The 12,961-nt window shown below is 33.2% G+C and overlaps 1 protein-coding gene across 1 annotated transcript; it reads right to left on the reverse strand.

Annotated features, from left to right (window-relative positions):
• Positions 1–9,400: 9,400 nt before the first annotated feature.
• Positions 9,401–12,489, reverse strand: LOC111392248 (SEC1 family transport protein SLY1-like). The gene is made up of 3 exons (XM_023017535.1): positions 12,276–12,489; positions 11,803–12,156; positions 9,401–11,268 (listed from the first exon to the last, which is right to left on the reverse strand). Exons 1-3 carry the CDS (start codon positions 12,304–12,306, stop codon positions 9,773–9,775), a joined length of 1,881 nt encoding a protein of 626 aa, XP_022873303.1. The 5' UTR covers positions 12,307–12,489; the 3' UTR covers positions 9,401–9,772.
• Between the last annotated feature and the right edge of the window lie 472 nt (positions 12,490–12,961).

A 12,961-nucleotide genomic window follows, 5' to 3' on the forward strand; every position in this document is an offset into this window, starting at 1 on the left:
TTGTCGAGTCTATTTTCCTTCTTTCGAATGCATGAAATACACCATCTGATTCACACAGCCACATGCACATAATTATGGAAGAAAATAATTGCATATAAACAATTCAAATTCAAATAACGTGTTATATTGTCAATAATGCAAAACTAGAAATAAAAAGTTTACATCACATGGTTCATCTTTCTCGTAGTACAAAAAAATTTAGCCTAGCACGATGGGAAGAAGAAAACAAACTAAATAATAAAGAAAAGATATCATCAATTTAAATCTTTAATTGAATCATTGTGTCTTTATGTCAATCTTCACATTCTTGCCTTGCTCTCTCCTCTAAAAACCTTTATAAATGTGTTATAATGCATGATGAATACTTAAGGACGGTCCTAGGGTTGTAAAATACCTTGTAAGATTTGTTTCTATAATAATTTCAGTTAGAATAGGAAACCAAAAAATTTTCACTGTGATTGGCTCGGGCAGTCGCTCAAGTTAAATTTTTCGCATTGACAATTGTTCCTTAATGTTGGGCGGTCACCCAGTCTAAATAACTGGGCAGTCAACCACCTATAAAAACTTCCAAAGGTTGTATTTTGGTCTCCCGAATTCAATTCTTGATTCTTTTAGATCATTTCTCTTGCAAATTCAAACATTTGACTTTTAATTGCATCCAATTGAATTCGTAACATCTTTAATCTACATTTTACGGTTTAAATCAACTATTGAAATGTTGCAATTTGGCCCTCATACTTTGGATTTCCCTTTTTTCTTTTCCAGTTGCTTAGAAAATGTCCATCACTGAAATACACGAAAATTTACCAAATTAAGTAAAAATCAACACTTTCATAACATAAAACTTGGTAATATGATCCAAATAAATACAGAAAATGCACTTATCACACATAAACATAGGTTTAATTGAAATATCCACATACATAAGTTTAACTGATAGCTATGATTGCATAAGTGTCGTAAATATAGAAATCAATTCTACTCTATGCACTTTCCCTTCACATTATCTTTCGAATCCCCTTTTCGCTTCCAGATAGTTATCTTAAATATATCTCCACATCCTCTTCTTTAATCTTTAATGTGTCAACGATTTTTAACAAGTCGTCAATTGGTGCTGTAGCTTGATTTCGATGCGTTCCAACGTTGCTCGATTGCGTTCCATCACAAAAATCACCAGACTATCCTTCAAACGACAAGGGTTCCAGGACTTCATGTCATTCCAATCAAAATATCCACAATCTTCAGTACATCACAAGAATATTCGACCTATGTTTTCTATCTTCTTCTCCACCTCCATCATTTTTACAATTCTCTGTAAACAGTTTGGACACTGTTTGTTTTTTGGACAGTCATACAATTGATGCCCAGACTATAGAGAACTATGGCATGTACCTCTATTCTTTCCAACCATTGATTAGTACAACTGCAGGTTACAACAAATTTTTTAGTAGGTAGCAAAGAGTTTTGAGACATAATCTAAGTTCAAAATTAACACCAAACTTATGTATAACTGAAAACAGCATTATCAAGTTTTTTTTATTAGGCGGAAAAGAGTACAGATGCATAATCTAAATCCTAACATAAGAAGTTCATTTGTCCCCAGCATCATTTTCCTACTTGGAATCCAGATTAACGACAAAAAACCCAATCCTATATGCGAATCCAGATTAATACTTGTCCTCTCTTGTTAGCTACATTTTCTAACATGCTTTTCAGATTAAAGTTTTGACAGTTGTCACATAAGTCGAATAGCAATGGTTAAGTAGGATATGGCACATTGCACTGCATTCCTTGTTTCTCCATTTTCAGCTCAATTTTTACTTTGTAATTTGTATAGATACATCTCCGTGCATATACCAACCATTATAGAAAGAAAGAGAGAAAATAATATATTCAGAAACCAAAAATGCATAAACTCAAAATACAAAACCAGAAAAAACTATATAGCTTGTGTCATCCACCCAAAAAGAAACGAAACCCATTTACGAAGGAGAGTTAATGACAATGTCGTTGCATTGAAGATATCAACTCGATCTATGTACTCTTTGTTCGGTCGTCGTAAGTCGGAGGAGAGCTACGGGAGAGAAGGGAACCTCAGATCTGGATCTACAAGTGGATGGAGGTTTTGTAAGCCGAGTGGGATTGAGTCGCCACTGTCGAGGTTGACAACGGGAGAGTGGAGTGGGAATGAAAGTGATGGGGTTTCATTTCAATTTTGGGTTTTTGATACAATGGCAATTTTTTTATTTTATTATTATTATTTTTTTTAACTTAGATGAGAAATTGAATTCCTTTTGTTTTGCCAGCCAAAATTTTTCCAGTCAAAAAAATGCCACCATAGCATTATGGATAGTCTAATGCACCCCTAGCATTATCCTATTCCATGTCAGGTGTGTAAAGAATTGTGTATACCGAAAGTGTACATGTAGCATAATTCAAGTCATAATTTGTACTTTTTTCCATTTGTCAAAATAATTAATAGAGGGTATTTGTGTCATTTGTGTTATATATTTTTTAATACAATAATTTTCATTATTATTATAATTATTATTATTATTTGCATTTAAAATAAATTTTAAATGTAAAAAATAATAATTAATGAATTAATTAAAATAAGAATACAAAAAACCGAAGTTTGCAATAATGAAAGGACCGGCATACATGATATGATGACTACATGTATAATGCATAACATGATTATCTAGGATGAATGTAATGTTGATACACCGGTTCAAGAGTAGACGGAAGCGTCAAGTTGGTTGAAGACGAAATCATCATTTTCAAGAATTACTTGCTCGTCATAGACAAATTAAGATAAAGAGGTTCACATTGCACTTCAAAATGCATTAATCGATCATTTTTAGGAAGAATATACGACTTTCAAAAATTAAATTGCAATGATATTTCGACTTCGTAATATCATAATATCCAAATTCTATATGCAATGCACTGTTTTTAAATGCCATGATTAGTAATTTTCATTTCTTTAGTGTTTTTCACTAATTGTACTATGTTTTTCATATTTATTAATGAATTTAATATTTTCGTTAATTTAAAGTAATTATTTAATTAGTAATTTATATATTTTGTAAAATAAATAAATAAATAAATTATTTAGAATAAAAAACAGAAGAAAATTATTTAACACTGATCATTTGGTATAAGTTTTGTAATTGTTGGAAATGATTTTTAGTTTGATGCAAAATTTGGTGCATGGTTGGACATGACCTAATGCCCCTATTTAGTGAATATTTTTACCTCATTTTTAGATGAATTCAGACAGTTATACAATATCATTGTCAAACAAGAGAGCCGTTTTTTGATTGAATTTGATTAAATTATCAATTTGCCCTTTTCAAATAAAATTATCCTTAGAGATGTGATGACAATCTATAATATATTAAAGTATCATTTCAAGGGAGAATCGTTTTTTGGACTATTTTAACCCCCTATAATTTAATTATTTCAATAATACATTACTTTTCGTTTTTCGATATTTAATAAATACTATATAATTATTGTCGTTTATGAAATTTGTGTTAATAATTCTCAATTAATTAACATTAACATTAATCTAGATTCAATGAATTGATAATGTGTTCGAGCATACTAAAATTTTGATGTATCAAATTGTATTCTCATTTTCGGCAAAAATGATTACCAAATTGTATTCTCATTTTTTGGCTAAAATTGTAGGTCAACATACTAAGACAGATACGTTGACCTACAATAAAATGCAATGAAATTTAAGTTAAAGTTAATATTTAATTTTAATCATACATTTTATAATATTCACAATTTGCCAATTACACATTTTATCAACTTTTTATCAAAATTTACTAAAAATATGATTTTAATCCCCATTGAACTGAGACAAACTAATAAAATATTCTGCATTCAAACCAAAATCTTTTTATATTTTTTGACCACACATTCTCCTATAAATTAATCAAAACATTGTTTTTCAAAAAAAAAATAAAAAAAGATAGCCATCAAACATGGGCTAAATTTCTCTGAAATCTTAACTAGTAGCTAATTTTCAATTTGTTTCAATTAAATTACCGAAGTTCAACTTAATTTTAAATCTCTCTCCACACCCAATCATCTACTGTTTGTATAATCGATTGGTAAAAAAATTGTTAGTTGACTTTAAACTATCTTTCCACTTAATTGCTATGTGTACGTACCCTGAAAATAAAAATAGTTATGTGAGAGTTATGATAATGTTTTTAGCTTAACTGAAAAGTTAAATGACATTTCTTTTTCTATTTTAACATTTCTATGACGTTGCATGATTAGGGTAGGTAGGGAACAGATGGGGTAAGGTCGGGTTCATACCCAACATGACCAATAAAAATCAATGTTCTAAAAGGCGTAATGTGTGATGGTGCATGGAAGCCAAGCTATGGGTTAGATGAGGCATGTGCGTAAAAAGACGTTTTCTTATTTTAATATTATTTTAATTTTTAATCAATTGAAAAATTATTTAATAATTAAAAATAATACTTGCCAAACATCTAAAACAAATTTATAGGAAATTTATACATTTTTTCAAAGTTTTCAACAAAAAGATGAGTTCCAAACGTGAATATTAAATAGTAAATAAAAAGGAATTTTTAGGAGATTTCCTTTGTTCGAAGCTTCAAGTTACTATTTGGAATTTAGAACTGACGAAATGAAATCAACATTTAAGTTTTAACTTAGAAGAATTGTAAAAAATAAAAAATAAAAAATAAAAAAAAAATTAAAAAATGATAACTATGCGTGCCTAGGCATGAGCGCACACGCAATCAAAGATTGCTGTTGACCACTAATTAAGTCTAGCTTGGTGTTTCCACCGCGCACTGCGCATTGGGCCGCCAATGCGCACTTTTAGAACAATGCTAAAAATTGACAAGTTCGAACAATTGACAGACATGCCCCTTTATGTATAAGATGCTAGACAATACTTGCATCTAATCACGTCGTTAGTTCATTCTTCAGTAATAGAAGTCACACACCTAATTTTAACATGCATTTTTCTCATTGCAAGAATAATAACGGCAACATCCCATGTGAACAAGTATCCATACAATGTCCCCTCACACATCTAGCCGATGTAACTCTATAAATACTGCCTTTGTCGCCTACCTTTATTATATGCCAAGCTTTAGTTATTCGGATATACAGCTTCCATCGTAATGCCACTATGAATTTCAAAGTAACAACACAATCTTCATCATTATATATTGCATTCTCCATCATTGCACATTGCAATGTGCGCTCCATGAAACAAACTTGACAATGCACATAGGTTGGGTTGGGCAAATCTCCCGAACCGAATCCAAACAGAACCCGACGGTTCTTGTCAAATTAAATACCCGAACGGGTATCTGAATTGAGAATTGACGGGTACGATTCGTTTTTCGGTTCTAGACCAAGAACCGAATAGAACCGAATCTTTCTAATTTTTTTTTATATTGAATAAATCAAATTATTTTAATTTTAATTTTAATTTTTTCTAAACAAATTAACAATTTCTAAATCAAATTTTTGGCCTAATAATTTGTTTAATTTCTATTTTTTTTTAATTTTTGCACAATTACCCATTTTATTGTTTCATTTCTTAGCCCAACAAGATCCAATTTACTAAATAATTTTAAACACTTACACTAAAGTGCATAACGCTATCTCGACTCTTGTACTCACTCTCGCAGCCTCGCTGACATTCCAAAACCTATACAATCGTCGACTGACGCCGTGACCTCCGCTGACCGAAACTTTAACCATAGCGATTATTTGAACAATGTAATATACTAATCTCTGACATTCTAAAACCATTGAATGTGTCATTAGTTGTATTTTATATAATGTTGTTATAAAAGTTAAAAAAATTTAATTATAGTACAGAACCTAACGAAATCGAACCGAACGGAACTGAACGTGAACGGTTCCATAATTATATTTGGACCCGACGGTTCCATTTACTAGATACCCGAAAATTTTGATTCGATTCGATTCTAAAGAGAACCGAACCGAACCGACCCGCGCTCACCTCTACACATAGGCACAGTCACCCAATGCTGCCATTCATATCCAAAGCTTTTCTTTATCAGTTCCGCTTGCTTGTCCTCATGATCCGTGGCCCAAAATATGTTCTCCACAAGTGCGCACGCCATTGATCAATCTTCTATAACAAACAACACACCTTCGAGTAGTTTCGCTCTTACATCAACTTTCACATACTAAAGGTTAGTCTCCCGAGGTATCGAACAACTGACGTACACGTGCGCTTATAGGTAGATGCTAATAAATACCTACATATGCTCACATTATTAGCGCACTCTTTAGTAATAGAAGGCCACATGTCTAGTTGTTGACGACCTTTTTATATCTAATGGGAGAAGAGCATTTTCAGTGCGTGACACTCGAATTTTTTCGGATTGTTAATTTCATGAGTATTTTACCACAACAGATTATTTTTTAAAAGAAAAACTGTGCCTAAAATCGATGATTTGAGCCAACTTGAAACAGACTTAAGTATTTCCTAGTTGGGCATATTGGTTGAATAATATGCCCACTCTAGGCATGATAATGAACTGAAAATTCATGGAGTATTTATGTGAAAGATTTGTTTAGTATGCTTCCGTTTGACAAATTTATAAATAGTTTAATATTTGGACAATATTGATAGCTATGAATGTTTGGATGAAATTAATTTTTGGCTATGATTGAATTTATAAATCATTTTGTATATTATTATCCAAACGATGTGTAAGTAATTTTCATTAATTTGAAAAAGACAAGCAACATATTTGTAAGATTTGAAATTAAAGTCATAGTTAGATAATTAAATTATAATTACCCCAGCACCCTAACCCACGCCCAACCAAATTCAAATGTGTTTAAAGAAATAATTAATCAAATTAGCAGAAGCTTTCACATTTGGGAAAGGCTGGTCCTTTGACTGTGGTAATAAATAATAAATAATCTTGGCAACTTCACTATTTATTAATAAACAATTATAACTATGCTATAAAAAGAAACAACTGCGAAATGAATTACTCTAGTGTTAGTAATTTTTATTTAAAATTTGGTGTATATTTTAAAACCAACATTTGAGTATGTGATATATTAAAATACTTTAGTGTTGTGCATGTATAACGTTTGAGTATTGATATGGAGGTTTAATTCTTATCATTAGTAATATAGTAGAATTTATTTTCAATTTCATATATAAAATTACAACATACATACATAGTAATATAATATAACCTTATTGGCAAAAAATGTCTATAAGTTTCAATTTTTATTTATTTATTTTTTTTTTTTTTGCGTTTTCATCCCTATTTTCACGTTTCATTAAAAACTTTATTCTGTCCATCTGTCGTTAGTTCCACCATTAAAAGCACAATTGAACTCAATTTTATTTTAAAACGAGAAAGATAAAATGGTCAAGCCATTTCAAATAAAAAGAGAGAGAGAGAGATAAATTTTTCATCCTGCAACATAGCAAACACGTAGATGAACGGTTTCTTTTCAAAAATTTCAACCATCCACGTCCCTCTCGCACCCATTCCCTTCCTCCCATTCTCCTATCATCTCAGATTTGTCATCTCGTCATAGGTTACTGTATGCGGGCAATGCGAGAATTGGGAGAAGGTAATTTCTCACAGCGAATTATTATTTTTTATTCATTTATTTTTTTAATACAATTCATGTGTACACTACCACCAACACCTAATTAGGGACATTATTATTATTATTATTATTATTATTATTATTTTGAATGCACTTGTAGTGGGTTGAAGGTTGGCCTGAATGGCAACTCTCTTTTTATTGATGTGCGTAAATGATGAATAGAAGAAGAGACAAAATGAGTCTGAATGTTGTGGTTTTTCATTGCTGAATGCTGAATGGAATATATAGTCATGTTGAACTCTTTTGGTTGTGACTTCATTCTCTAGCTAAGTTTTTTTTGTTTGGTTTTTGATCAACAGCTGTATTTGCTGTGTTTATTGATATCTCAATTCATGAATTTGATTTACTGTCTTTAAATTGTAATTTCATGTTGAGTTTGTTGTAATTGATCAGTTGGCTAAGTTGTTTGTGTTGGATACGATGCTTATAGGATAAGATAGGGATGATTTTCACATAGACATGAACATATGGATGTTTTGTGCAAAAATTGTTGAAACGTAGGGATGTTATTTGCAAAACCCTTCAAAACGTAGGGATGTTCTATGTAAAACCATTTGAAATGTAGGGACTCCTTTCACAGAACTTCTTGAAACGTATGGACGCTTTGAATTTCGTGGAAAAACCAAATTCAGGGCTCTAGATTTGATGTAGAATTCCGGGAAACTGAGTTTTATGATTTTTTATATCGGGTTGCTATGGAGAGTAAAGGTGGATGAAAGCATGTACGGAAGCCACAATTGAAAAATGGAAAATGCATCAACTTGGGTGATGATGAATAGTGAACTTCAAACAATAAATGCGTTGCTATTTCAAAATTATAATTTTACACCAAGCATTGTAAAAAAAATTCTGCTTCATTTGTTTGATTAATCTGCCTGCTTGTTGCCATTTTAGAGTTTCGTTATATATTACTACTTAATTTCATTCTTTCTTTATTTATTTTTTAACTTGCGATTAACTTGTTTATGGCAGGAAGAAAACTCTCCTTTTAAAATTTCCCCCCCTTTTTTAAGTGGCCTGACCATTTTACTTTTCTTGTTTAAAAATAAAACTGAGTCCAAATGTGCATGTAATGGTAGAACTAACAAAAAATGGATGGAAGGACAGTTTCCGTAACGAAACATGAAAATAGAGGTAAAAATATAAAAAAAATTAAAATGTATGAACATTTTGCACACTAAAAGCAAAACATAAAGACGTTTTGTGCCCATAAGCCTATAATATATTAGAAAGATTCCAATAAATTATTTTATTATTGAAATACTAATAAACGTATAACAGATAAAGGAATTACGTTAACTAACTACGATTAATTTTAATATTCTAATGATATATAATTGAAAATGGTAATAAGCAAAGTTTGAGAAGCTACCATTTTGCTCCAGTTTCTTCAATAATCACTTTCAAATTTACCAAATGGTTAAAATAGTAGTGAACTATTTGACAATTAAAAGTTGAACTCTAAATCAATTCCAAACATGACAACGTTTCATCACTACTGATTTTACAGCCTGTCATGAATATGCAGTCAAAATTTTCAAGCAAAAGCCAAGTAGCAATATGTTCCAAGCTTCAACAGGAAGTTAAAAGGGGTGAGCGTTCTACTACAATTAAAGTCAGTCGCATACAAAATTGGGAAAAAATTCGATTGTGCTACATGTACATCACTATTTACAAATTGGTATGCATACACATGATATGGTGATAAAATATGATTGGGTTAAAATTTCTTCAACCACATAAAAATTAAATAAATAAATCTTCTCAACTCTCTTCTGGATAGCTCATCTATCTCTTATACCTCTTATACATAATTCAAAAAAACTAAGGCAGCACATTAATGTCCCAACAAAATAGAAATAAATCATATACAGATCTAAACGTAAAATTCAAGGTTTAATGGTAAAGTATGGCAAAAACACTCACTTCGATCAAGATAAAAACATTTTCTTGCATCACGTTTCAGGAACAAGATTAAGAAAATCACCATAGAAGAATTCCCGCAGCCATCCTCTCGGCAGCTTCAAGAATATGCCCACTATATCCTCAAAATCACACAAAGTTTGCTCAAGTGAAAAATACGTGTAAGCATCTATTTAACGGCTGGAGCAATCTCACTGCTTCCTAATCCCATCTTCTTTCCGAGTACAGCAAGCTGCTCGACAAACTCACCTCCCGTGAGGATTTCTGTTGCTCCATAAATGACATGCTTGACTGGCTGCTGACTGTGTGCAAGATCTTGCAAGCTCCCGTGCTCTACATAATTTCCACCACCGATCATAAATATGATAGCTTCTTTGAATGGTCCTTTCAGGTGGCTGCTACTTGATCCAGAGGCTGACTTTGGAGCACGAGGATCGAAAACAAGATAAGAATCAATTTCGGGATTTGGTTTGCCCTCCATTAGTGCATCAACCGTTCTTGTCAGAGCAACCTGATGAGCACTAGACAACAAGTTTTTTACACCAGCAGTTACAGCACTGATCGACTGCCCATACAGTTTTTCAGCCCAGTCGACGATATTGCTCCTGCTGGCAGAATTTGCTGATGCTAATGCAATATTTAATGACTTTATCTTCTTCACATACTGAAATGCACTGGTATCAACCTCGGACTCCCTCAGTGCAACTTCAACCATTTCAACTTCTGAAGGAGAAAGGCTTTCAGTTGATATGAGATACATTATAGCAAACCTCAGTTTATCCATTTTATCTCCTTTCCCCCTGAGCATGCTAAGAAGCTCATTCTTATCAATTCCACCTCTGATCATCATTTCACTTTCCATTTTGGCATAAGAATCCAGAGATCTTTCCTTAATCTCACCCAACAACGCAGTAGCAATATTAGTGTGCTTATCAATCACTTGCTTCCGTTCAGTCAATTCAGGCAAAGAATTTACTGCACTCATCAGAAACTTTGTGTTGCCAATCAGATCTGACCCATCGAACTCAGCCCCAGCATTTCCTCCAGTTCGCCTATTTACCTCCTCAACATCTTTCTTATACTTGCTTAACTGCGTCTCAATTTCAACAGCCACTTCTGGAAACTCTAATGACCCATTTGCCATCCAAAATGGGTCCGAATGATCCAATTCATACGACTTCATCCCACCTTTCTCCCCTTTGACATTCAATCTATTCAACCTCATCCCAAGCACGTCATGAACTAGCGGCTTATACCTAAATTCATGCTGTATGGCCACAGACAGCTCGAAGTTCCTATCAAATATACATAAAATCGGCCTCTGAAACGAGCTCGTGAAATGCCCACCCTCAGTGAACAAATTGTTCTTTGCCAACAAATGATCACGCAACCTCTGATCAAGTAAGGATGCCACCATCTCAGAGGGCCCTCCACGGGGACACCTAATAATTGGCACAACAGCAAGCGTTGCCAACACACAAAACAACCCATTGACAATTTTTTCAACTATTTCCTCAATCTCTTTATCCCCAGCTGAGGGATCATTTAATTGAACGTAGCAATTCTTATTAGCAAGCGAAAATAAATTATCCTCAAGGGTCACAAATTCCAAATACTGATCATGGACCTTGGAAATTCTCTGAATTGAATCCGAATTAACTGCTCCTGAAGCACAAAGCATAAAAAAATAATCATTTTTGGTTTCTATTAAATATCTAACTTGATCATTCATGAAAACTGCTTTTCTTTAATTATCTTTTGGCAACTTAATATTGAGCTTTTAAAAAGCCGAATCTGATCATGAGTCACTTAGAACCAAGAACTACACTAATATCCCTTAAATGAACTCTTAAAGTAGAATTTATGTATAGTCCAACTAATGCTGGAGTTTCTGAAAAACTGTGGTGTAACATACATACTTGTGTATTGGGCATACACCTTCGGTTATATATGTGAGAGCTATGCTAATCCCCCCTTAAATAGATTGCTTCACGTTCAATTTTAAAATAGAAACTACAGATTGAAAATGGCCCTGCATCATGGGTCTTAAAGTATACATCACCAATCAATCATACTAGAAGCTAGTATAAGATCAAAACAATACAATAATATAATTTTCTCTTTGAATCTTAGGTCAATGTCCTAATGAAATCCAAAAAATAAAATTCAAATCAAATACCAGTAAACTGTATAATATACCAGATGCGAGGTCCTCGAGGAGGGGCCTGGGAATGGAGGAGGAGAAATTGAGGTGAAACGAATCATAGAGCGCCCTGGACGTATCCGAGACTATACGCTGGATGTTGAGTTGGGTAGGCTGAACGAAGTATACAGCGGGGACATCGTGGACTGGCTTGCGATCCTTGTCGACAAGAAAGTAGAGCGTGACACCATGCTTCCGCAGATCCTTGACGTGGATCAGCGGCGACAGTATATCCTGGCAGAACCTATCGTAAATCAGGATCTTGTACACCTCTTCGTTTGCCGTCCCCACTCCGCCACCAACCGGGTTAATTACTGTCTGGTTCAGATTGAGCATCCGGATTATGCACTCTGCACATCCAGCAACAAGATAAAGCTAAACCCAGAAATAAAATTACCCAAAAATTGTGCGTCTACAGGAAATCGGAACTGCACAACCGAGATCTGGGTGGGAATATTAAAAAAATTACCCGTTTGCTTTAGCCGGAGATTGAGTGCCATCGTCGATCACGATTTATCTTTGCTTCCTTCTGGAAAATGATGTTTTGGTTGTTGCACAAAGAAACGGAAGATAGGGTGTTGCTTGAAATGAGTTGGTCCATATTACCATTTTCTCGCGAGTAGTTGTTCGACAGAAAACAAAACGAGTATTTTTTTGTTAGCGGAGAATAGTGCTATTTATCATTATGATAATAGAATATCAATGACATTAGAATCTATGTGATATATGAAATTGGACATATCAATTTTTATGAGAGAGAGAGAGACGTTGTCTCAAGATAGAAAGAAAATGTGTGGCAAAATATGTTGTCATATCATTCATGTTCCACTATCATGATATAAATAACATTACTATTATACAAGTTTTCAAAAATTGTAGTTCAAAAATCAGATATAAGATCTAGTTATACATAAATCAGTTGAAATATGAATATTAATAATAGTATTTTAAAATTTGCCCCTCCACTTAGACCTCACCCCATATCACACCCATCCACCCCAGCCCAATTTCATCCCAAACCCTAAAATTCACTTGTCTCTTAATTTTCTCTCCTTACCTTCTCCCCCTAACCCATACCTCTCTAATTTAGTGCCATCGCAATCGTTGTTGGGCTCTAACGTCGACCTTACAGTGGCACCCATCTCTCTATGCTCT

Source organism: Olea europaea, unplaced genomic scaffold, assembly GCF_002742605.1.
Source record: "Olea europaea var. sylvestris unplaced genomic scaffold, O_europaea_v1 scaffold908, whole genome shotgun sequence".
In the NCBI taxonomy this organism is placed as follows: Eukaryota; Viridiplantae; Streptophyta; class Magnoliopsida; order Lamiales; family Oleaceae; genus Olea; species Olea europaea.

Excerpts from the sequence above, each read along its gene's own strand:
- LOC111392248 (XM_023017535.1), bottom strand. The coding sequence starts at position 12,306 with ATGGCACTCAATCTCCGGCTAAAGCAAACGG. Across the intron at positions 12,157-12,275 it reads TCTCCGGCTAAAGCAAACGG|AGTGCATAATCCGGATGCTC; the intron begins GTAATTTTTTTA and ends CTGGATGTGCAG. Across the intron at positions 11,269-11,802 it reads CCTCGAGGACCTCGCATCTG|GAGCAGTTAATTCGGATTCA; the intron begins GTATATTATACA and ends TTTGTGCTTCAG.